This window comes from Dromaius novaehollandiae, chromosome 15 (genome assembly GCF_036370855.1).
Source record: "Dromaius novaehollandiae isolate bDroNov1 chromosome 15, bDroNov1.hap1, whole genome shotgun sequence".
In the NCBI taxonomy this organism is placed as follows: domain Eukaryota; kingdom Metazoa; phylum Chordata; class Aves; order Casuariiformes; family Dromaiidae; genus Dromaius; species Dromaius novaehollandiae.
Genome location: NC_088112.1, coordinates 1,081,084 through 1,105,138, shown reverse-complemented (window position 1 = coordinate 1,105,138; position 24,055 = coordinate 1,081,084). Strand labels below are relative to the sequence as shown.

Genomic DNA, 24,055 nt, shown 5'->3' with positions numbered 1-24,055 from the left:
TGTGTGTACAGCTGGGTGAAGCAGGACATGTCCAGGTCCTATGCACTCACTACCAACCCTGTGTGGGCAGCCCTCGTGCTATGCTCACAGCACAAACAGCATGCTGAGGTTAGGGAATTGGTCAGTGGAGTAGCTACCTCCTGGGGTAACTTCCCGGACATCTGTGCAATCCCACCAAGAACAACTTGGCTCCTACCAGTCAACGGTCATGCTGCCTTTTAGACCGACTCCATGAATTCCGTGCACCCTCTACACATGCACTTTTGTTTGCAGTGGCTGCATTCTTAGTGGAAATCTGACACATTCTGTCTCCCAAAGTGTATGCTAATGCCTGCTCTCAGTTTATGGACATACAGCAACAGAAGGAGAAAGTGATGGTTTTCAACTCTGCAATGCTTAATATGATCAAAGCCGAATAGTTCAAAAGCATGCTGGCAGATTAATTCTGTACTGCTGCTCAAGGACTATGGCAGTACTTATTGCTCTTGTCAGATTTATGTTTAGATGGCATGTTATGGATATGCAACTTCCATGGCAGCATAAAAAGTCAAGAAGAGAGCTGAATTCCTGCTTCTCTCTACTTGCTTAAGGGAACACTAGCAGGGTTTCTAGCAACTGGTTAGTTGCTTTGGGGAGGAGAGCTAGAAATCAGAGCACAAAACTTCCCAACTCATTATGGCTGTAACATACACTGATCTGGGCTACAGATGCACCTCCAATCTAGCACAATCCCAGAAACAGTAGAGGTAGTCAATAAAAGGCTGCATCGCTCCATCCTATCTGCTATACTCTCTACTTCATTCCCTCTACAGCGTCAACCTTGTCTCTGTCCACGTCCATCTTTTCCCTAAGGAACACATTTTCCATATCTCCAAGGCAGGGTGCTTCATATCCAGGGGACTTCACACCTGCTGTCCCTTTCACAGGAGAAAGCTTTGAAGGGCCTGCATGAGTGCAGTGGTTTAGCAATTAATTTCTTGCTGGTTTTCACTGAGGCTTTGGTAGGTCTGCACTCAGCAAAGAAGCTGGTGCACAAACACCATCACTGCACACAACCAACTTTGCTTTTTGTGCTAAACCAACCACTATTTTCTGGGATCTACACTGACCCCTCCATGCGGGAATGTGCTGGTTATTTTCACACTGCAACCGTCTCAGAAAGAGCTTTTCATAATGCTTCATTGCATTTTCTAGTCTTACACTTAGGTTCCTCAGGGTCCAGGTCACTTTTGAAATTGGAAATTTGACACCCTGGTCATGCAAATAGCTTTGAAAGATTCACTCTCTTTTCTAACTCTTGGATATTCATTCTGGGGCACAGCAAAGAGACACATACCAGTAATGTCATTTCAATGCCAGGGTCCCCAGCCATCCACCAAGAAAAGCCCAACAAAAGGGTTACCATCAGACATGTGGCCTGCAGACCTTCCCTGTGATGAAGCAGAGGAAGCTGGGGTTGGGAAATGGAGTGAAGAAAAATGCCCCTGTTGGCAATTAAAGAGAACAAGCTTGAGGCATCTGGGACAGCCCTGGGGAAGCATGACTTTGGGAAAAAAAAAAAAAAAAAGAACATTAAAAGATTTCACTGAAATTTGAACAATTTGAACAAAACACCCAAAGCAAAAGGTGTCTTTCCAATCCATTTTGAAGTTCATCCATCACCACCTATATAATCGTGACTACTTATGAACTTATTAATAGCATCTTCAAGGGCATCCAGTTTAGCTTGCAATGTGCTGCTCATTTGTCTAGGATCTGAGATTTCAATCCACATGTGTTTTGTGAGCATACCAAAGGACCTGCTGCATGAAGCAAATGTCCTACCCACCTAAGAAGAGGGATGCTTTGTCTGAAATGAGCTAAATCTGTCTCAAGCACACATCCGCAGGATGTGGGCCAAGGCTGGAACTTGAATGTGACTGCAGCTGCATGCCATTAAGGAAAGACTGAAAACTATGAGGTGGTGAAGAGAAACGAAAGTCAGAGAAAGAAATTGTTCAGAAATGAAAAATGAAAACAGAAAAGTGTCAAAGAAGCTTTGATGCCGTGACAGCTACCATATAGCCCATCCTCAGATCTCTGCAGTCAGCCTAGCATGCGAAGGGAGAAGAGCTTTCTAGGCTGAAGGCAGCAGGTAACAGTCTCTCCTGTGTTTAGGAGAGCTCAGGCTTTTCATCTTTAGTTACTAGTGAATCAGCATTGGGAAAAGTGACAGCAAAGAACATGAGCACCTTCTGTGACCTCCCAAGCAAGCACTGAAGCTGACAAGACACCCTGCTTGTTAAGCACTCACATGCAGAAGACCTGGTCTGTGAGTCCACTGAGAAGCCACATATGCCATTCTGGTTCCCTTAGGCTCTGATTCCTACCAAACAAGGCTGCTGGCAGCAGTAGCAACCAAGAGGCCTTTGAAAGCATGCAGTGCTCATGGCTCATTTTTTTATCTCTCTCGCAGTCTTAGGCTGGTGAAGATGAAGATCATTTGTTATCGCTTTGTCTCCAGATGTGACTTCTAGAAAATACATTACCAACGTGCTTGACACACAAGCCTCCCATTTTAGACAAGGGGAAAAGCAGTCCTTGGATGGAAAGCAGTCCTTCCACATGCAGAATCTGCAACCTGTGGTAAGGGCTTGTGAGCAGGACTTTTTCAATGGCCAGGCATGTGGCCTGAGGGACATACCTGACAGGCTCGCTAAGGCTATCATGAGTCAGGAGGTGGTCTTTGATCATGACGTACATTTTCTGGTATAGCTGATCCTAGCCCAACTGGCTGTGACTGACTGTCCCAGCCAAACAGAGTCTCTCCCTTTGAAAGCTCTTGTAGGGTCTGTGTGGAAGGCGGAATGTTCCCACAAATATCAGCTATGGATTCCCAGGTCCACTTGTTAGCCTGATGGAGGCCCAACATGGTTCTCCTCAAAGGCTAAGGGAAGTGGGCAAAGCTGTGTCTGCACAGACAGTCCTAGGGAAGTGCAAGGCTGCACCACGCTTTTGAAAATTGTCCATTCCCTAGACTGTGACAATACCCAAACCTGCCCTTGTTTGACTCCATCCCTTTGTGCCTAACCAGCTGCATGAATTTTTTTTAAAAAAAGAGATAATTTTTCACTTGCCACACATGAAAATTTGCTACTTGCCAATGCCATTGATCAAACTGGCCAGTGATTTTTCTATCAAACCTATTGTTGCTGGAAAATGTTTGATTCCTTCACTTCTGACCAATTTCTTGACCCTTTTTTTCCCCACATTTCAGAAATGTCCAAAAAGTTCTGCTATTAGGCTCAGGATGAACTGCAGTTAAATGTTCACACGATTAAAAAAAACCCACAAAACCTGCAGTAAGATGATCAGCCAAATAAAGCATCTCAAAAACTACAAACTAAAATGATTTGAATGTCCTATTTCTATGTTGTTTGCAGAGCACTTATTTATAAAAACAGAGAAACTTTGACTTCTTGTCCTGAATCAGGCAGAGTAATAGTAATTATTAATTATTCTTTGTTACTATTCATTAATGTCATTATTATTATATTCTTGCTTGAAGGAAAACTTTTTCTGCCCAGCTGTTGATCTAAATCTCGCAAGGGCTGGCACATATCCTTTGCTGCCCTAGATCTTAATTAAACTATGCCAAATTTGGTAGCTCTCATAATGTAATCCATGCTAAAGAAGAACGTAAAAGAGCAGGTGCTTCAATATAGCAGGGTAAGAATTTGTAGCAGAAAGATACAATGCACTGAAAGAAGCAAATGAAGAAATGTTTCAGACGTTGCTTATTTGTGCGAAGGGTTGAAAAAGAAGACTGTTCTGTCATTGTCCCCTGGCCAGTCCCAGATGATCAGGCACTGGAGAGCCACAACAGGTTGGACTCCACAAAACTGCTGATGGGAAGAAAAAAAAGCAACTAGAATAAATGCAGAAGCCTTATTCAGGGCAGCTAATCAAGGAACATTCGCTACACAGTGGAGTCCAAACTGCAGGGAGATCCACTTCTAGGCTCAGTGAAGACAACAGCACACCTCCAACTGAGCTTAACTCTTGCAGGATCAGCTTCCACATTCATACAGTTCTCAATGGTCTGCAATACTGATATGCACATTAAACAGGATGCATTGAACGGGATGCATAGAAGGACCACTTAAACCCCAAAAGGTAGCTGAGCTCATCATCCAAGATAAATGACATGCAAAACCCAATGAACTAGTCCTGGTTGGTTCAGGAAATATGGAATAAGACGTGGAGATTTTCACCTCTAGTTCAACAGTAGCTCTTTAGCCCAGAGTGCCTCAGTATCATCTGAATACCATTAGCAGCTCATGGTTACCAACATCTCCTGAAAGGGTCAGTTTGGTAAAACTGCTCCCTTGCCTTCCGTGGTTGTATGCCATGGGACACCACAAGCACTGAAGAGCCTTGTAAATAGGCTGCTGTGTTCAGAGCTGGATCATATGTTCCATGAGGATTTCAAGCTAGGGAAAGAAAAAGATGCAGAACCACACACTGTTTTGTTGGATGGCCTGAGGGAGCAGGTATTCGGTGGTATTATCCCCTGAAGTGTCTAGGAAAGGTAAATGGAGTCAGGTATGTTGGGAGCATGTATTTGGGGGCCAAGTGTTAAATTTTTGATAGCAGAGCTCAATTTGGGAGTGCTGGCAAAATGCCAGCAACAGTCCCATGTTCCATTTAGTCTCACATTCTGAGTATCATGGGGATTAAATCTTGATTGAATATTTTGTCATGCTACCGCTGCTATTCAGAAGTCTCATATTATTACCTTTTCCTGACTTTAGGATAGAATTCCTCTGCCTGAATTTCAGCCATATGAAAACTTAAGACACTCAGATGAAGTCAATTGAGAGACCTCCAGAAAGTGTTTCATCTCATACTAAGAAAGAAAAGCTAAATTATCATTTAGAAATGTCAGTCCTTCTCTACTGATGACAGGTTGAGCCTAAACACTTCACTCAGACTAGACCCTAATTTTCAGCCGGCTACATTTTAGGAAAAAGAAATCCCACTGTAAATAATTTTGATCATCAATTCAGGTACCTAGAACTAGGTGCTGCAGCCCTCGTTACTCACCTTAGTGTTCTAATTTTCAGAGAAGTTGCAACTCTCCTTAACAAAACTACTAATATATCTATGCCAAAGTGACATATTTAAGGCTGTGCAATATACACCTTGTGCTGACCACATCAGTAAAGGCGGTGAGGATAGCACAAATTCTAACAGCACAGGGGAGCAGAGCCATGAGCATGAGCAAGCTGTGCTGCAGGGAGGACCATGGCTGATGGATCAGCCTGATGCTCATGCCTTCAAATGGTACTCTGGGAAAGCACAGGGGAGCTGGAAATGTAACTGACTCCTCAGAATGCTCTTTCTCCTTTTCTGCAGAAATCTGAGGGAAACAATATACATGGGGAACAAAAGCAAGTGGGCTTCTAGGAAATGAATGTTGTTTTTTTATTTAATTGGTGATTTGCATACATTGACTAGTTTAAAAGCAAAAGGCTTTTTTGTTTGTTTATTAATCTCTCTTTGCTTTTCACTTCTTGTCTGAGATCCTCCAGGCCTCTGACCTCACTCTCTAGTGTAACACAGTGCTGAGAGACAAAATCCAGAGAATCCGTCTACCTGTCAGCACCTGTAAATCTTTCAAGCACAACCTATCTTAATTGCTGGGGGAGCTGCTCTATAAGCCTCTTTAAGTCTTCTGATCCAATATAATTCAGCAAGATCCTGGCCAGTCCATCAGCCATTTCTGACTACATCAACCACACAAAAGTGTCACAAAGCACCTTTAAGTTGACAGAGGATTGCAACAATGACATGGCTTTGTTTCTGTTTGGCTAAGAAGATCCCAACCATAGATGATGCTTGCCAACACCTAACTGGGAGAAAGAGCATTCTTGCTGCGACACACATGTTAGCACAACCTTGTGGGGCCTGACATCAGACAATAACAGATTAGAGCAGCCCTAAAACTTCTCTAAGTAGTGCCAAGAACTCAACAGGATCCAGGATCAAGGACAGGCCCAGACAGAGATCAGATGCTACTAACTTTCCCAAGCATTAGATTCAGCTGGATACAACAAAACAGTCATATCTCTTCTGCATCCCAGCCCAGTTCAAAGGCCTTGCAACCTGGTTGTGTGTGTTCCTTCTGCAGGCTCTGAAATTCGCTCTACCCAAACTCACAGCTTCCCTACCATTATGATGAAAAAACAGTCTGGTTTGTAAGGCCTCTCTGAGTAAAATGGTCTGGAGTAAAGGTCAAGAAATTTTTCATGTCAACAAGAGCCTCAGGCTCTTTAATTTACTAATGCTGTGGAGTCAATTCTGTATGTGTGTGGTTGAGCAGTTTTCTGGGTTTATGCTGAAAGTGTGCAGTGTATCTGATGCAGATCACACTTCTTCCACCAAATTTCCAGGTGGTCTGTTTGCATAGTCAGGATGACAGGAGAGATTGTATCATATCCAAGTTTCCTTTGCACCTAGCATTTAGAGAATTTACTTCAAATTAAAGCCTAAATTATGCAAGCACACTCCAACACAAGACATGCCTTCTGGAACAGTTCCAAATCTATTCTGAGCTCTTCCCTGGTGATGAAACTGCATTGTCCAAAGTCTAGATGAACTGCATTGAACAGGGATGGAGACAGTGGTTTGCAGGAAAAAGCTGAGCTGTTGTTTATTCTGCAGAATTTAAAAGACCAGAAGGAACAAATTGCCGGAGTATAATAATAAAAGGCGAGCTGCCAATTTAGACAAAATCTGTAACAAATTCAGTATGAGCCACTTCAGGAAAATAAATCACCTGAGAGTCCAGCTGCCCTTTTTACTCCAGAGTGCCAAGGGTAACATGTACAGAGAGAATCTCCTATGCTTGTGGACAGCTGCAAACAATGAAATCCAATCCAGGAAGGTGATTACAGGATGACAGCAGGTAGTGAACAAGAAGAATGCTCTAAAACTCTATTTTTCTGATAATTGGTTCTCAGAAGGATATTGAAAAGGCTGGTAGCATCACACTGGTGCCAGGAATGCTAGAATCTCCTTTGCACACAGTGAAGGAAGATTGCAGGATGGGAAACGGTGGAAACAGGCCCTCAAGTTTCTGCTGACTCCAACCAGGAACAGCAAAGTGGTAACAATGTGTTGATAGATACATCATTCCTGGCTCAAGATGTTCTTGTGGCTTTTGTTCAGTCTCTGGCTCCAAAACATTTGAAGAATCTGTGTGTAGAAGGACCTACCAATGTCTTTCATGACTCATGTCTCAAAGGTAGAGGTTGCTGGTGGGACAAGGCTGACTCCCATGTTATGGGGTTGAGACATACAGGTCAAACCCTGCACTGTTGCCTCCTCCTCTAGGTTCTCCTCTGTATCTGTATCATTGCCTCTTTCACAAACTGCAGCAGCAGATCTCCTGTCCTGGTGAAGTTATGAAACACTTCAGCACTTTGCTAGTATGCGGAGACGCAAATCTGCAGACAATTTATCCATCATCAGCCCTCACCATAAATCTTCCATTTTACTGGGAAAGCCATTTTATGGGAAGTGTGATGTTCCTATAAACAGTTCAAATTCTTCCCTTTTCCTCAATAATTAAGTACTGCCTTCTGGAGTTCAGAAACTCTAAAATACACCAGTTTAAAATCCAGCATTTCTTATCTCCAGTCTGTGATTTAATCATAAAAAACACCGAGAAAGACTGAACATCCAGGTATCTCCTCAAGCAACAGGAGCAGAAATGATTGCACTGTGTGGAAGGAACTTTTGTCCACCTGGGTTCCTGTTAACACAGAACTGTCTTTTCTGGCAGACGAATAGTGACAGTGCGGACCTTCGAAGCACCTTCTTTCAGTTAGCACTTTGCTGCCCACTCGTACACACCTTTGTTTTTTCATACACACCTTGTTTTGAACAGCTTGTATCTTGGGACCCATCAGAAACAGAAATCATTTTACCATCTGAAAGTAAGGAATTATGACTTTCAAATGATATGAAATACTTATGTCTGTTTTGCATAGCACATAAAATCTTGCAGGAATTCATCTTTGAGCTGCCCCTCTGTTTGTCAGCTATCGTAACAGTCTGGTTTGAAGGTAGACTTTTTCCTAGCAGGGCTAGCATTACTCTGGTTAGATCAGTTTATCTGCTGAAGACACTTGATGCACTACCATGTGCATCCTTCATTAGGAATAATGGTGCCTAACCTTCACACCTGTGTATGGCAGGAGTTTAGGTAACTCTTGCTGTAATTAGAAATCGGTCTGATTTGAAAAATCTTGATCTGGATTCAAGTTTTCCCCAAAAGAAACAGCTTTGAGACCTGTGCTTTAGGCTCAGCACTTTGCTTAGAGATAGGCTGTGGCACCTAGATCCGTACATTGATCCATACACTCCTGCAAGCTCAAAGGGCATATGGATTTGATCTAAGGCTCAGCTGTCCCCAGCATGGAAGGACTGGAACTACTGGTTCTTCATGCAGTTGCATTTACCCTAGAATAGTGGCTGTGTGATTGATCAGCCAGAGCTTCCGCTATATGTCCTATGGACAACACTGGAAGGATACAGCAGGATGAACCTACAGAGCCACCCAGAAGTCAAAGACAGACACAACTATTCTAAAACACAAGTCTCTGGTATTCTGGGCTTCTCTCACTTTTCATACATGGAAAGTGTGGAGGAATCTGGTTTCTGTCCTACCATATCCTTTTATGTCTGAAGGGGCAAGCCTGGGACTACCGGGAGATGCTGTTCATCCCATGTCCTTTCCACCACAGCTGATCCTGCACTGGAAAGTGAGAGTGTGGGAGCTCACCAGAATGCATTTCCACTAGTCCCTTTTATAGACAGGTAGAGCTATGAGGGAAGCAGTTATTTAGGAGAGCTGCTGCAGTTTGATACTGCTCCCTGCCAAAGCAAAGGAGTGCAAAGTGCAAACAAGACATTGGGAGAAGGGTGCTAAGCTTAACCCAGCCCACAACCCTTCCAGGAGAGGCAGTGGTTCAGTTCAGATGCATCCTACAAGGCCTAAGGAGCTGAAGTGTCTAGTGAACATCACACCACACAGTGGTAGTGGGATTGGTTGACATCCACAGCAGTGTATGCCTTTGTCAGTACCTCTCCACAGAGAGGTGTTTGGGCCAGGCAGGAAGCAAACACTCAACTCTGGGCTTCTATAATATGGGCACAGGGATGCCTGGATCCCCAGGCGACATCAGGTGTGGACTGCATTTGTTCAGTGAAACTCCTAAGCTCACTAGCCTAGCTGGGCACTGCCTCACGTGGCTTCAGTGGCTGGGTCCAAACGGGCACTTCCACAGCCCAGGGCAGCACCTCACATGGCTGCAGTGGCTCACTCTGCGCAAGCTCAGGGACAGGATATAGGTGTGTTGGCCTAGGTACATATGTCTCCAGCACTAACAATCAGACCGTGCTTTTCATTCACATACCACATGAAGCATGGAGGGTGAACCATGAGAGGCTATTGGGCTTTTTAGTTGTGACAGGTTTGAACAAAAGGTGAAAGGCTCTCACATCCTAGTCCACATTCCCCAGACTATGCAGCCCCACTTTAAACTCTCCAAGAAATTGCATTTTAAGGATGACTTAATATGTCTCCATCCTCTTTTTTTGCAGGTTCTAACATTTGAAAGGGGCATTAAACAAGCCACTGCCTGCCATGAAGACAAGCATGGAATGATGAACAACTGTATGCTAAATCCAGTCCTGGGCCCATGAAGTGGAGAAAGGAGAGGTAAGAGGCAGGTCTTAGCAAGGAGCCCCTTATGGTTATAGAGGAGGTAGGTGGATGTGCACCGTGAAAAGCCCCTCTGCTCTGAGGGGAGACGTTGGCTGGAAACATGGAGCTTTGAACCAGCTCAGGGAGAACAAGAGGAAAATGCAGGTTGACGATCTCCCCTGACGCTGCAGAGGAGAAAGGAAAGAGAGGGAAAGGAAACAGCAAGGGCAAATGTTCTCAGGGGAAAAGTCACGAAAAGGGAACTGTAGCATTCACACAAAAAAGAAAATATGATTCCTCCTCCACCCACACCCACCCCTCTAGATTCCTTCTCTAAACCTGCAGAGCTCAAACTGCAAATGCCAGGAGAATTTCAGAGCCACCCTCCTCCTGCAATGGCACAGAGGTTTCCTCTCACCCAGCCAAGTAATTTGCATGTTGACACAAGAACTACACTCACTTACTTGCAAGACAGCTGATTAATCCCTTCGATGTAGTAGCATACCCCACCATTGACACAATAGGACTTGGCTGTTTCGTTGCATTTTCTAGCATGCCCAGACCAGGAGGAGAGAGTTGTAGTTACTGCAGGGAAGAAAAACAAACAAACAAAAAAAAATACACACACATATATACAAAAAGGATACATTGTTACTTCCTTCGTTGGGTAATTCTGGTTTCTTAGATACTTTCAGGTAGTTCATTTGCCAAAGTAAAAGCCCTCGAGCTACAAACCTCAACCTGTGCCTTTAAACCAGCATTCAGCTCTCCAGGTCCTGGGACTGGACCTCTTTGTGCCCAGCAAAGGTAGGTAAGCAAGTGAGGAGTTCAGAGCACACCCTCCTCCAAGTAGTCAGCATGTCAGGACAAAAATCATCGTTTTGGCATCTATGTATGGAAAAGTGCCCCTTTCCCAGCTCCCCTTGCCTCCCCTTACACATGCATGCAAACTTTCATTGGCAGGCAGGCAGGATGTTAGAAAGCCCAGAAGGTGTGCTGCAGAGTCATGGAGTCACTGTGGCATGCTGCTAAGATCTGATTTATATCATGATATTGGATCAAGATCCAGCAACATTGAAGGGGACATTTCAATGTTAGGAAGCTGCTCCATGTCTCTGGGAGGAAAGAGTTTTTCAGAAACCAATGCCCTCAATTTGTCCCAAGAACATGTCCAGCACAACCAGGAACAACACCATCTCTCCCTACCCTACTTCTGAGTATTTCTCTGTCATGCTCTAAAGGGACTGCCTGAAAAGACCAAAGAGGAACTCAGCATTAGAAGATAGTCAGTTCTGGTCTATCATAAGAAGAAGGCAGACAACATGATTGATGCTTCCTGGGATTCAGATGCTTTTTCAAATTCAAATTTCTTTCTGGAGAAAAACTTTCCAGGTACATAAAGTAGAAATGAAACTGACAGCACTCTGCAGAATTTCACTGTAATACCTATCTCTGAGTGACTCAGTCAAACCTACAGCCTAAAATGAAGAGTTTCCATAGGCAAGACAAAGGCTTCTAGGAAGGGAAACATCTTTTGTTAGAGTAACTGATACAGGTTACAAAAACAGACCAGTTTTCTGGATTGCAAACCCATCTTCACATCACCAAAAGAAGAGCTGGGTGCTCAAAAGCATCTGCTTCTTCCAGATGAATATTTGATCTCATTGAAGATATTCCCCCTTCCTGATCTACCCATCTTGCTTATATCCTGATACAGTTGCATCTCCAGCAGTATGGCTATTACATACTTCCCAGTACCTTTTATGCTGTACTAGAGGTTTCTAAGGAGGAGATCTCTATCATATTTTCAAAAAGATGAACAAAGCTCAAGGAGAGGTTAGTGACTTCAAACTGACTGTTGAACATCTGCCATGCAGCAATAGACTTATCACAGGGTAGGGTGAAGGGCTCCACATGGGACAACCATCATGCGCACTGGTTAGAACACTAGGAATAAAACAGGGACCACCTTGACACAGTGGTCAAGGCAAAAACCTGAGCCAGAACCAGGCAGGACACAATCAGAACCACAAGGGATGAAATGAGGCATGCCAGAGCCTGCTCTGAAGACAGCTGGGCTGCTCTCCATACCTCAGGCAGCTCCTGTGCCCATCCTGCCGCTGCAGCAGGCTCAGAGGCTGTGGTGAGTACCTGCTGTGCTGTGTCAGGCTTCAGCCTCACCACCAGAGCTGAAGTTTCCATTCTCATGCTCCATCTCCTAGTCTAGTCCCTGCCAGGTAAGTCAGGGCATCCACAGGTAAAAGAGGGTTTCCAACAATAGGCACATCCCAGTACCCTGTGAAGCCCCTCATGTTAAGGGGATGCTTGGCACATGAACAGCCAAAAGAGGTTCTTCTGGCTCTCTTGCTTTTAAGAGTATCTCTGACTGCATGAGATCCCTCTCTCCCTGAATAAGCAATTTGTTCATCCTGTGCACAGCAGGAGTAACCCATGCTGTTACCTATATGCAGTTCAAGGCAGAATCAAGTCTGCTGTTTATTTTGCTTGACCTGATGCATTGTCCAATCCTGTAAGGAAGACAATGCCTTCCTCTGTCCATAACAAAGCCTAGGTTATGCACTCAGCAGAGCAAAGTCTTCGGCAGAGACTGAAATGCAGATGGCACTGCAATGAAAAAAGGCAGCTGTCCTCATAGGGCACATAACACTAGCTAGCTGAGAGCAGTATGTGCAGAGCAGTGCACACCGACTACAGTGAATGCTGGTTTTTAGGACAGCAAGATGATTTGACTGCACCACCAAAAGAGATCCTTGTGAAAAAAAGCTCAATGTTTCAATATGAAAACTCCCAAATTTCTGCAGGGAAATACAGTTCCCCCTTCCAATTAACTTTAATGGGAAGTAGAAGCCAAAACCATCATAACCGATTGCTAACCAGTCTGTACCATTTTCACTTCTGCAGCATAGAGGCACATTGCTCTTAAGGCCAGGGGAGAGGGGGTGGTTCAGGACAGAGGAGCTCTAAGTGTGTGTTAGCACTTGCAGTTTCTTTGCAAGGTTCTCCCTTACTATTGCTTGATCCAGCCACTTAAACCAATTCTTAATGCCAACTGACATTTAAAAACTGAGCATGAAAATAAAATCTGGCTTAGCAGCATGCATCTCTAGCCCAGAACAGTCAGAGCCAGGCTGTGCTTGGGTTTCAGCATGCACTTGTGTGGGAAGCTGCAGGTCACCGATGCTGCCAGGCTAGTACAAGCTGCCTGCTTTGCTCTGGAGCTCCCTTTGGGCTGTCTGGGCCAGTTTGTGGAGACAGAAGCAGCAGCAGAGTACTGAATGGCCTGCCAGGGAAGTGTGAAAAAGGCAGGGGAGCAGGTACAGCAGGAAATCAGCAATGGCTCCTCTGAGTAGTCCTTGTGCTTGGCTGGCACACAGTGTGGCAGCTGCAGAAAGTCACTTACAGGATGGCCTTTGGTTTGGGTTGCTTGCTGGCCTGTATTAATAAAGTGCATTAAAACTATAGAATGGATGGGTCTCTGTTAAAGCTGTAAGAGTCCATTCAGATCAAGAAGCACTGAAACTTCAGGAACCAAAGTACCAGTGCAAAAAGAAAGATACACAGAAAAAGCAGAAGCACAACCTGTAGGCAGCCATCCCCTCTGCAAACAGGTAATTTATCAATTGCTAGCAGGCAAGGATCTGTGGCACCCATCTGGAAAATTTTCACATAAATCATAAATCCTGCAGGAACAGAATGTACTCTGGAGTGAGTCTTCCACAGGAAGGGAATAGGGTGAAGGACAGTGAGGGAGAAGTGCAAACAGAGCCAGTAACCTTTCAGTAGAAAACACTTCAGATAGAAATGTACCCTTTATGCCAGAAAAGATGGACGAGAAGATGGACTGCTGTGTGATGATGTGATACCAGACTGGATTACAGTATTGACCAGCCAGAGATTCTGTGGGATTCTCATCTGGTTTAAATGACATTGTTTCATTTAACAAAATAAAAAACTTGACTTGAATGAGACTTCGGATGTGAATGTTGTGTACTTCTAAAAAGAGAGCTGTCAGCAGATCTATTTCTGACATAAAAATGCATGGTTGATCAGTTCTCCTAGGAGCACATTGTTAATGTAGTTTTCATTTAAATCCTATTTTCTGCAAGGACAGTGTCTGTTCTCCTGAAGAAGCACAATGTGTTTTAAAACTGAATCAATATACCTACAGTCAATTTGTTAGTATCAAAGATGTAGCAAAAGCTGAGAATAAGAGGCAGTTAGCCCAAATTCCTGTTGAGAAAAGGATGTCATGAAATACAGGCCTTAATAAGAACAAAAGCTGAGCTGAACTGGTCAAATCAAAGCCCTGTCTTACCTCTGAGAGTGGCAATAGTGGATATCTAAGGAAGGACAGAAGATCAGGGTGAGCATACAACAATAATTTTCTTACAGTCATCTAGGATGAGCAGTTCAGAGACTGCCTAAGTCAGCCACAGTGTCTTTATATTTAGTAGCCTTTGATGGATTGCTCTTCCATGGATGTAGCTAGCTAGCTGCCCTTTGAATGAATGTAATCTTCTAACATTCATGATATCTGTGACAAGAGTTCCAGTGTTATGTACACGGTGTGCAGACATGTCTCCCTTTGGTTTATTTTTTTTTTAGACCTGTCTTTTCCTACGCCTTACATCAGAAAAAAAGAAAAGAATGATCATTCCCCAGTCATTTCCTCTGTGTTTTTTTTTTTTTCAGCATGGCATTACAGCCACTGCCTGCCATCTCTTGATCTATTTAGTAATTTATCATACAGAGACTGAACACTGTTGCAATCCTTTTTTGTGCCATCTCTGAGTCTATTCTTTCCTTTTGGAGATGGTGAGACAGAACTGTGGGCAGGTCTGAAGGTATGGGCCAGGGATGCACACACAGTCTTAGTATCACTCTGGTTTGTTCTCTATTATATTCATAATCATTCCTAAGGTCCATTGTGAGTTTTGACTCCTATTGAACACAGACTTTTGTCTATTATAACCCTGAGATCTCACTCCTGCATGGTAACAGTGAGTCCAGAGCCTGCAAAGGTGCCTGATCACTCTGGGATGTTGCTACAGCTGGGATTTCATGTTCACAAGGGGAGTAGCTGCAACTTGTTTGAGGAGAAGGAAGGAGAGAGCTGCCAGGCTGTACAGCAGCTGGGGCAGCCAAAATGTCTTGCTCTAAGCTTGCTAGAATCAGTATACCCACCTCAGAAAATGTAACTATGTCTGGGATGAAATGTGGCCCTGTTTGACCATATGTGGCTGTATGTCACAGAAAAACACGTTAAGGCGTGAAGCATGAGAGGAGGGAAGGGAAGGGAAAGGGGAAAGGGAGTTTCCACCATAGTGGTAGAATAATTCAAATTCAATCCAAATTTAAATCCAATTCAAATTCAAACTGGGCACAAAGCTCCTGCACTGTGGAACAAGGCCTGGAGCAGCTCACTCATCAGCAAGTCAGATCTTCAGCAGGTCTGAGTACCGGAGCCAAGAGCAAAGCAGAAGAAAATGAGGAGGCAAGTGCTGGAGAAAGAGGGCTGCCTCAGATGGATGTAATTGCAAAAGAGGCTGAAGCCAGGTTTTATTATTGCTGTTACTCATCCAGTTAATAAGGACAATGCTGAATATACACATGAAAGATTTAGAGTACTGGAGACTGGAGCATCTACTTTCCACAGAGCACCTAGATTTTCAGGGATTAATGGCACTGGTGGGGCATCAAAGAGCAGAGCCACAGCTACCAACACTGCCACATTGACTTTCCTTCACATCATCCATCTACTCAGAAAGGCCATTAATGATCGTACAAGTAATCACATACAATTTGTTTCTCATACACCATTTAAGCTTTGCAGACAGCTCACCAGCCTATTCATAGGAAGCTGGTGAAATACTCCCTCTTCAGTCTCCAAAGAGTTAATTAATGCTGCTCGGACTATAAATTATACTTAATTTTCCCCAAACTACAGCTACTGTTGAGCAAAGCAGGGAGACAGTGATGGTTTAGATCTGCTTTTTGCTGCTCCTTCTTTTTTTTTTAATAATGTTGACTGGTGGGTTCATAGAGTACAGATACTTTACTCTCTCAATATTTAGACATTCAGCTAGACAAATGAACTCAGCTGCTCAGAGAGTGTATACAAATTGCCTGCTCTGTATATACCTCATGTACTTACTGATAAAACACAGAATTGCCGAGGTTCCTCTCTTCCTAGTTCATCCTACCCCATCAGAACATGTATGAAGGTGTCTGGCTAAGCTTTTCCTTAGTTGTAATCCTGGAACAATTCACACTAAATCCATGATTTACACTGATTAATATACTGAGAGCTTGCTGATCCTAACCATTCTCTCTGTGGGACATTTTTGTACATCTGGCATGGCACTCCCTTCTCTTAATAAACCTGAAGGGAGCCTGGATACTCATCATCAGCTATCTGAGAGACTGAAAGTGCTTTACCTAAAATCAGAAAGGCCTGTCCAAACTGGGGCTCACCTGGCAGCTGATGGGGAGACTCCAGAGTTAAACATTCTGCTCCTGTATGTTTATTCATTTGGAAATGTCCCACTATTTACCCCTCCATTTTATTGGTATAGATCCTGCTGGAATTACCTTCCCGGTTCCTGAGCGTATCAATAGCTGTAATATAAAGGCCTGACTGCAGGATACTCAGCTCAGAGCAACATATCACTGATCAAAACAATACACATCTGCCATCTTCACTGTTTGGGCATCTCACAGAGAAGCAAGTTTAAAGATTTCTGAGCACCAAAGGGACTGCCTGTTTCTGTAGGAAGTGTAGCTATTACAGGGATAAATTCCTGTGTTAACATAAAGTTTCCAGTCACATCTCCAGGCTGATCTCTCCAGTTGTATGAGGTTGCCCTTCCTAGACTTTTCGCTACCACCAGGCTTCCAGAAAACACCTAATAGCACTGCAGCATTTTATTTTCTTTAATCCTCCTCATCAGTTGTAATAGCTACAACATGATACTTCAACGAGATGATCTGTTCAACAATTTTAAAATCCTTTTGCAAGGGCCAGTGTCAGTAAGCATGCTTTGCAGGCGGGACAATTGAAGCCCAAGAAGTGAAACATCATTCCAGGACCCGACGACAGAATCAGAAAAGCAACCCAGATCTCCTGGTAGTAGCCTGTTCTAACCTCTAGTCATATAGCCTCTTCTTCAAGGGGATGGTTCAGGTTCCCTCCTACACCATATGCCATGCTTCCCATCTTCCACTTTAAAGTCATAATGGCCTGTCTTTACATTGCAATGCGAGTAGTAATGCGACATACCCTTGCTGTGATGGTTACTTCAAAAATCAGCCATGTGAAAACTAAGCAACGAACCTGACCTGACACCAAACAGGCATACCACAACTCTCTTTGCAGATGGACAGCGAGATCTGCAACACGTACACCTGGAGGTACCATACTCATGTGCATGCAGGCCTCACCCAGTTATCAACTACACCTCCAGCTGCAGACCTTAAATTTAGAGTTTAAAACTATCTGAGCAAAGGCCATGCCAGGACTTATTTTTAGTCTAACATTAAAAACTGGTCTGTCTGCATAGCCCTTGGCAGACTGACTTGCATCTGTTCTACCTTTGCTCTGGGCTGGCTGGACACCCTTTAGCTCCAAACCAACAGCGCCATGCTCATGTAATATTGTCAGCTCTAGGAGAGCATAGTGCCTTCAGACTTGAGAGATTTGGAGTGAGCAGAGGTTGACCTGCAAAATAACATGTAGATCTACCATGGTCAATCTAGAACAGCATTCAGTAAAGGCCATTCCAGTGTGGACTTGAGGGGGATGGAAGGAATTGGCTGAACCTTATTCACACAGCACATCTTACTGTGGTATATACTGAGACTTTGATTCAACTAGGTGTGACCACTTACAGACCACATCACAGAAAAGCCATTGTAACCATGGCCCACCAGGTCTGTCTCATGTGGGAGACAAAAAGTCCCATGGTGGAGAAAGTAAAGAAAACATTCCCATCATCAATCATGATTAACACTGGGAAGACAGTAAAATGGGAGAGAGAGAGAGCATGAATGAGTCCAGACTGAAAGGTCTATGCATGTAGCCCAAGAACAGCATGAAGACAACAGCTATTAAAGCTGTGGAACCAAACTAGAGAGCTAGACTTAACTGGAGAAAGATGAGCTTTCTCATCCACCCTCCCAGGTCTTCTTTAAAGTGACTTCAGGGAGGGCTTAGGATCCCCAGTGGTTGGAGTAAAGGCCTCAAATGTCAACAATCCAGAGAGTCCAGTTTTCATTCAGGTGCCTCACAGATTATCCTCAAGTCCTCATGTTCCCAGTACAACTCAGCACTCTCTCTCTCCTGCCCCTGCTCTCTCTTTGGTCTTCTCACTTGATTCCAAACCTAGTTATGTTACAGAGCACTAGTTGAGAGAGATGAGATGGCCCTGTAAGCACTGCCCAACCGACATAGGCTGGTAAAGCAAAGAGACCCAACCAGACTAGCTAGATGATGTCCCAGACATAGGACGTGAACCAGAGTCCAGGAAAGCAACTGCAGTGATCTACATGTTGGTTCACAACATCTGTGCATGACTGACAGAATATCTTGTAGCTTGACAGTATCAAAAACCATACTTCCTCCACCCAGCTTATATTTTCTTTTATCCTTAAGAGTACAATCATTTGTCAAAGACGAGGAAAGGGACTAGAGGACAACTCAGAACTCAACAGCAAAGAAAAAGCAGAAGGGATTACTTGGCCTTTTCAGAGATTTCAAAAATTGTTTTACCTTTTAGAAATGAGAGTGTGATAGGGTGTCAGTATGTTTGTCCTGCGTATGCCTTTCATTTCAAAATATTCTACAGATTGCTCTGATGCTTCTTACATTTTTGTCTCCATCAAAACATTTCTAAACTTTGACATTAAGTTTCCTCCTCTGTTTACCAAGCAGATCTGTAGCCACAAACTCCTGAACCTTGTTTAACTGCTTGAGGCTGCACAGTGACTGGTTCACATTACCATTTTGAGTACTCTGGAGTAATTTCTGATGTTGAAATGTACATAAAGAACCTTTCTCTCTGCACCAGGGCACGTGATTAAGTTATCCCATCTTTGCAAGTTCCTGCCTGTGAGCTGAGGCACTGTAACCACCCAACCGCAGAGTCTTAGCCTATGGCAAATGGACAATATGACTTATTTTAACACTTTTTCACTGTGGACCAGGCTACCACAATTATCTCACACTTACTGGGCCAAATAGGCAGACTCCTTGCTAAGTGTAGTAGCACAGCTTCTCTTTCAAGCCCCAGTGCTTCCTGAGGAGCACAGGGAGCATTATGCTGGAATGCACCTAAGACCTCTCTACTCTGGCAATGCTCTGAAGCAAACATATACTCAGAAAAAAGTGTAAGAATGTAGCACCATGCTAAAATATGCAATATCATGGAAGGATTTTCTCAGACACCAGAGATTTCTTTTCTGAATCTGGCCGTCAAAGTCCAGTTGGACCATGTGGGCTAAAGCTCCTGTTAAGATCTATACTACACCTCTATGGCCAGGCTAGCACTCATCTCACTCCATGGCCTGGCTTGGTACATCTGCTAGATGGTACTAGCTTATCTGAAGGTACCCACACTATTAAATGAAGCTGAGTGGGTTCCCATGACCACGCACATGCTCTGCAGTGGGGGCACCAGAAACCCCAGCTCTCCTTCTGGCAGGTCCCAGGTTGCATCCACATATCTGGAGCAAGGACGAAAGGCAGATTTTGATCCAGGTAGCTCTCAAAATGCAGCACAAACAGATCCCAGATCTCCTGAACGTTTTGTCTTTGGTCGCAGGTCCAGACTGGTATGGAGACTGTCTCTACCTAGAAATACCATCGGAGCCTGGATTTCTCCATACTGTCATGAGGACTGCCAGGCCTGTATGAAGCAATGTCTCCATCAAAGGGAACCACAGGTCCTGCTCCAGCCAGCATGTAGGCAGCGGGGGCAGCAGTCGGGGAAAAGAATCCATGCACACCAAAATGACAGTAAAGATGCTGACAAGAACCTGTGGTACAACCCTGCCTCCTTGCCCTTTGGTTACAGGTGCCAGATAGGCATTGGAATGTGCTGAGATGGAAAGCAGTGTAACAAAAAATATGTTTCCAGAGAAGAAAGTTACCCAAGACCAGAGAGAGAACCCCTTGTAGACCTGGGTCACACATCTGGTGTCCAAACCTGCTATATATCAAAGTCCAGTGAGCAAAGATGCAGCAGTGCCCAGATGTCTGTGACTCCTGGAGAAGAGGAGGAAGGTAGGAATGACTCTGGATGTGGTAGTATTAGCTGGCAGCTTCACTTAGAGGTGCTAAAAAAGGCTTTAATTGCACTCCAAGGGGGAAGTATGTGACATCCTACTCCTGTTCCCAAGGCAGAGGTAGAAAGGAAGACTAGACCACCTAGGAAGGAAGTAGGACCTTCAGGTAAAATGCTAGTTAAAAACTCATATACCAGGAGCAGCAAGGATATTGTGGGGGGTCGGGAGGTGCGGTGGGGCACAGGGCTATCCAGAGTGAGGTTTTTGTCTCCTTGCCCAAAGGAGCTAGCTGGGCTGCAGGGAGAACACAGTGAGCTTCTTGAGGTGCTGGGTCTTATACCCTTGCAAAGCCTGCCTGGTAATGTGCCTGCTTTGCACCAGAGCCATGGACCAAACATAAGAGCAGACAAAGTTCCACAAGTGAAGCACTTTCCTTTCCTGAGCAGCTCCAGCTCTAGTTTCCACCAAGTACCAGCTCACATGGTGCTTTCTCCACATGATGTTTAAAACCCAGCAGATCATTTAAAAAACCCAGCAGCTCATTTAAAGTCTTTCACTGAAACAATGAGAGGTGGGACAGCCTACAGGTGCCAGACAAACTTTTAAATATAGATATTTAAAAGAAATGCAAGAATTTTACAAAAATTAGATACTTGTAGCTTTCCAGATCATCACATCTCACAATACCTTCTTCACTTCCCCCGTATATTATACACTTGTGCAATTCTACGATAGATCAGCAGTGACTACATGTAAAAATCAAGGGGAGCATATGTCATTCAGGTAACATTTGGGAGACATCAGAAAAAAGGAATGTAAAGGAAAAAGCCAGTTGCAATTTTAACCCTGGAGATTTTACTATCTCTTCACATCAGTAAGAAAAAAAGCAGACAATCAAGGATGACAGTCCCACAAAGCAGAGGGAAAAGTTTCTCCAAAGTAGGAACTTCTGTGCAGGCCACATAGCATTTCTGCAAGTTTCTTCTCTGTTGTTAAAATTCTGCTTTCAGTGAAATCAGCATATATCTAAAGTGATAAATATATAGCATGAATCTATGCTGGTGAACACAAAAGAAAAATCTGGGGGAGAATGTCATGGTCATTGTATAAACACTGCTACATCTCTATACAATGTCAGCAGTATAGTGGATGGCTAAGCACAATGTAAGAGCAAACTTTTAAGTGCAGCTTTATAATCAGGAAAGCTGTTAAAGGATACCTGGCCAGTGCCCTGCTGTGGCTGAAATCAGATTTCCTTTAAAATCGTAAAAGATTCAGTCTTCCAAGCAGAAAACATCTGCATTAAATCTGCAAGGCAGAATTGTCAACACACAGGCATAGCCAACTATGTTGTCAGTTCTGGGCAGGAGCAATTGGAATGGAAATATAGCACAGATCTTAAAATAACTGCCTCGTCCAAGGCTCTCTGAGTGTACACTCGTTTGGATGGGATCCTGACGGGCTGTCCAGAGTGCTGACTGTGTCTGGGTTTTGAGGTGGAGAGACAATCCATCACAGGAATAATTCCCTGTACCAGAATGAGTTGAACCCATAGCCAGGCACTTGGCTTCTAGATTTGCATTCGTATACATCACTCTCTGCTTTCACTTTTATATTTGTGTGTCTGTTTTCTACTGTGCTCATGACAATCCAATAGAAAGCAATGCTAAAGCACTTCCACCAAACGAAATCAAACTAAACATTTCAGGAAAGCTGTTCCTGACTTCTGGAAGCTTAAGAGAAAATGTGATGGCAGGGTGCAGCCATATTTTCTGCATTTTTTCTTATGACTTATTCTCAGAAGACTCATGTCTCTTTCCTTGTCTTTCCTATAGTCTCTTTTGTTTTTCTTATCTATACTCAAAAAAAATAGCCTAAACCAAAAACTATCAAGTATATCTTACCAGTATCAATAAAGCCAGATATTAAAAGACCTGGTAGCACTTAAAATCTAGCTGCTGTTTTAAGCAGCATGTTCTTCATGTTACCATTGCAGTAGTCATCATCTCCCTCTCTCTAGGTTAGACACTAGCGATATAAATTGTACTTTTGAAGGATTTAGTGAAAGATCAATGACATTGGGGGAAATCAAAGAGAAGTAGAAATTAAAGAAGATTCCAGAAGGCAATAAAATATTCACACAAAATGTCTTGTAAGACTAAAACAAATAAAGGGAAAGAAACTATATGGGGGGAGGGGGGACAGAGGTACTTACACTCTTCTTCCATAACAACTATTTTAGTTTCTGAGGCTGGTAAGACTTGTGGTGCTTTCGTTGTTCCTGGGGAAATTAAGGTAAGAAAGTAGTGAACAAAATATCTAGTTTGACCAGAGAAGGGCAGGCTTAGCTATCACAGGGAGGAGGATGAGAGCAGGTGCTGCTTGGTGGCACAGGCTGGAGAAGCTATGGACATGTTAGTACTGGTTAGAATATACTTATTTGGATAATCAGGTAAAAGAGGCAGATAAACGAGTGTCCCTGCAGGGGATGGCACAGCGCAGGTCAGTTCCCTTGCTATAAAAAGATTCATGCCATTAGGATCTCTGTCATAATAAAAAGGCAGAAATGGCTCAGGACACATAGCTCAGGATTCACCAGGCAAGATAGAGAATGAAATGATGGGAAGTTCTCTTAGCCTTGATGGCCATGAGGATGCAAAGATGAGATCATGGAACATAATAATGAGCAAAACATGAAGGTGAGTTTAAGAAAAGGTAGGATCAGCTGATGAACCTCCCCCCACTTCAGATATCTGCAGTTCTTCAACATAGATTAATGCTTTTATAAGAGATGGAGGAATATAAAATTGATGAAGGTCATGGCCCAAGGCAATACAGGAGCCCAGAACACATAGTGCTTTCCTCCTTATAAACCAGGATACTAGGGAAGTCCAGCATTCACTAGCTCTATGCAAACTGGCTGGCAGCAACAGCCCGTTCCAGATCAAAGCCTCTCATGACTATACAAAGGTGCAAAATTATCCAAGGAGAGAGCATCGGCAACCCGTGCTGTGCATGCAGCATGACCAGGGCCATCATTTACCCTTTCAAAGACAGGGAAGAGAGCACCAAGGAATGGTAAATTAAAAGAAAAGAGAAAGAATTTTTTAAAAAAAGCTTGATTTTTCCCAAGGTGTTTAGCAAAGATAGGGAGAAGGGGGTGGGGAAGTGGAGTTCAACTAAGGGAACGTCTGGAAATATTATCAGAAAAAAAGTCTAAAGCAGTCACATCTCAGATGTTCCCTCATTCCCACTTGCAACGTCAATATTAGACTACTCAACAAAGAAGCCTGGGAAATGAGAAAATTTTCTAAGAAAGCATCTGATTTGCCTCAAAATAATGAAACTCTGAAAATAGCACCAAAGCACAATATGTTTTGGCTAAAACCAGATGCATTTCCTCAGAAAAGTGACACTTTCACAAAGCTTTTCCTAGGGGAAATTTTTATTTCTGTGTTGGGCATTTTGTGGAAATACCAGAATTACAGAAGAGAGATGAGCTGATGGGTTTGGATGATGGGCATTTTCTGAGTGACAACCAATGCAGCATTGTGGCCACTCTCTTTTTAAAGAAAATCTCTTTTCACTGTAGTGTTCTCAGTGATTTGCAACAGATTTGCAGGTCTGAAACAGTCATCTTATGAAACTGATATAAACCAAAACCTAATAGTGGAATAGAGCAAAGAGTACTTTGCAGAGGCAATGCTGCCTCACAAGGCTGAGAAATTGTTACCAACAGAGACTGAACCTCATATGTTCACCTCCATATATCTGAGCATCTCATGTGTGAACTCCTCCTCTGCTAGCCAGGACTCAAGTGGGCTCAGGAGCCTCCATCTCTGGCCTCTTCACCCCTGAAGGGGAACAGCATGTTAGGCTGAATGGGCTCCTCACTTTCCACAATGCTCATCTCAAGCTTCAAGAGCTTAAGCAGCTTGGACCACTTCTTGCAATGACACCTCCCTATAGAGGCATCCAGAGATTTCCCCAAACTTTGAG

The 24,055-nt window shown here is 43.7% G+C and overlaps 1 protein-coding gene across 3 annotated transcripts in view; it reads right to left on the bottom strand.

Annotated features, from left to right (window-relative positions):
• NRG2 (neuregulin 2) overlaps positions 1–24,055 on the bottom strand; it is a 175,408-nt gene that overhangs the window by 29,855 nt on the left and 121,498 nt on the right. For all 3 annotated transcript variants that reach the window (XM_064520722.1, XM_064520723.1, XM_064520724.1), the window contains exons 4-5: positions 22,272–22,337; positions 10,219–10,339 (exon numbers count right to left, since the gene is read on the bottom strand). In XM_064520722.1, coding sequence (XP_064376792.1) covers positions 10,219–10,339; positions 22,272–22,337 — 187 coding nt within the window. The remainder of the gene's footprint in view (positions 1–10,218; positions 10,340–22,271; positions 22,338–24,055) is intronic.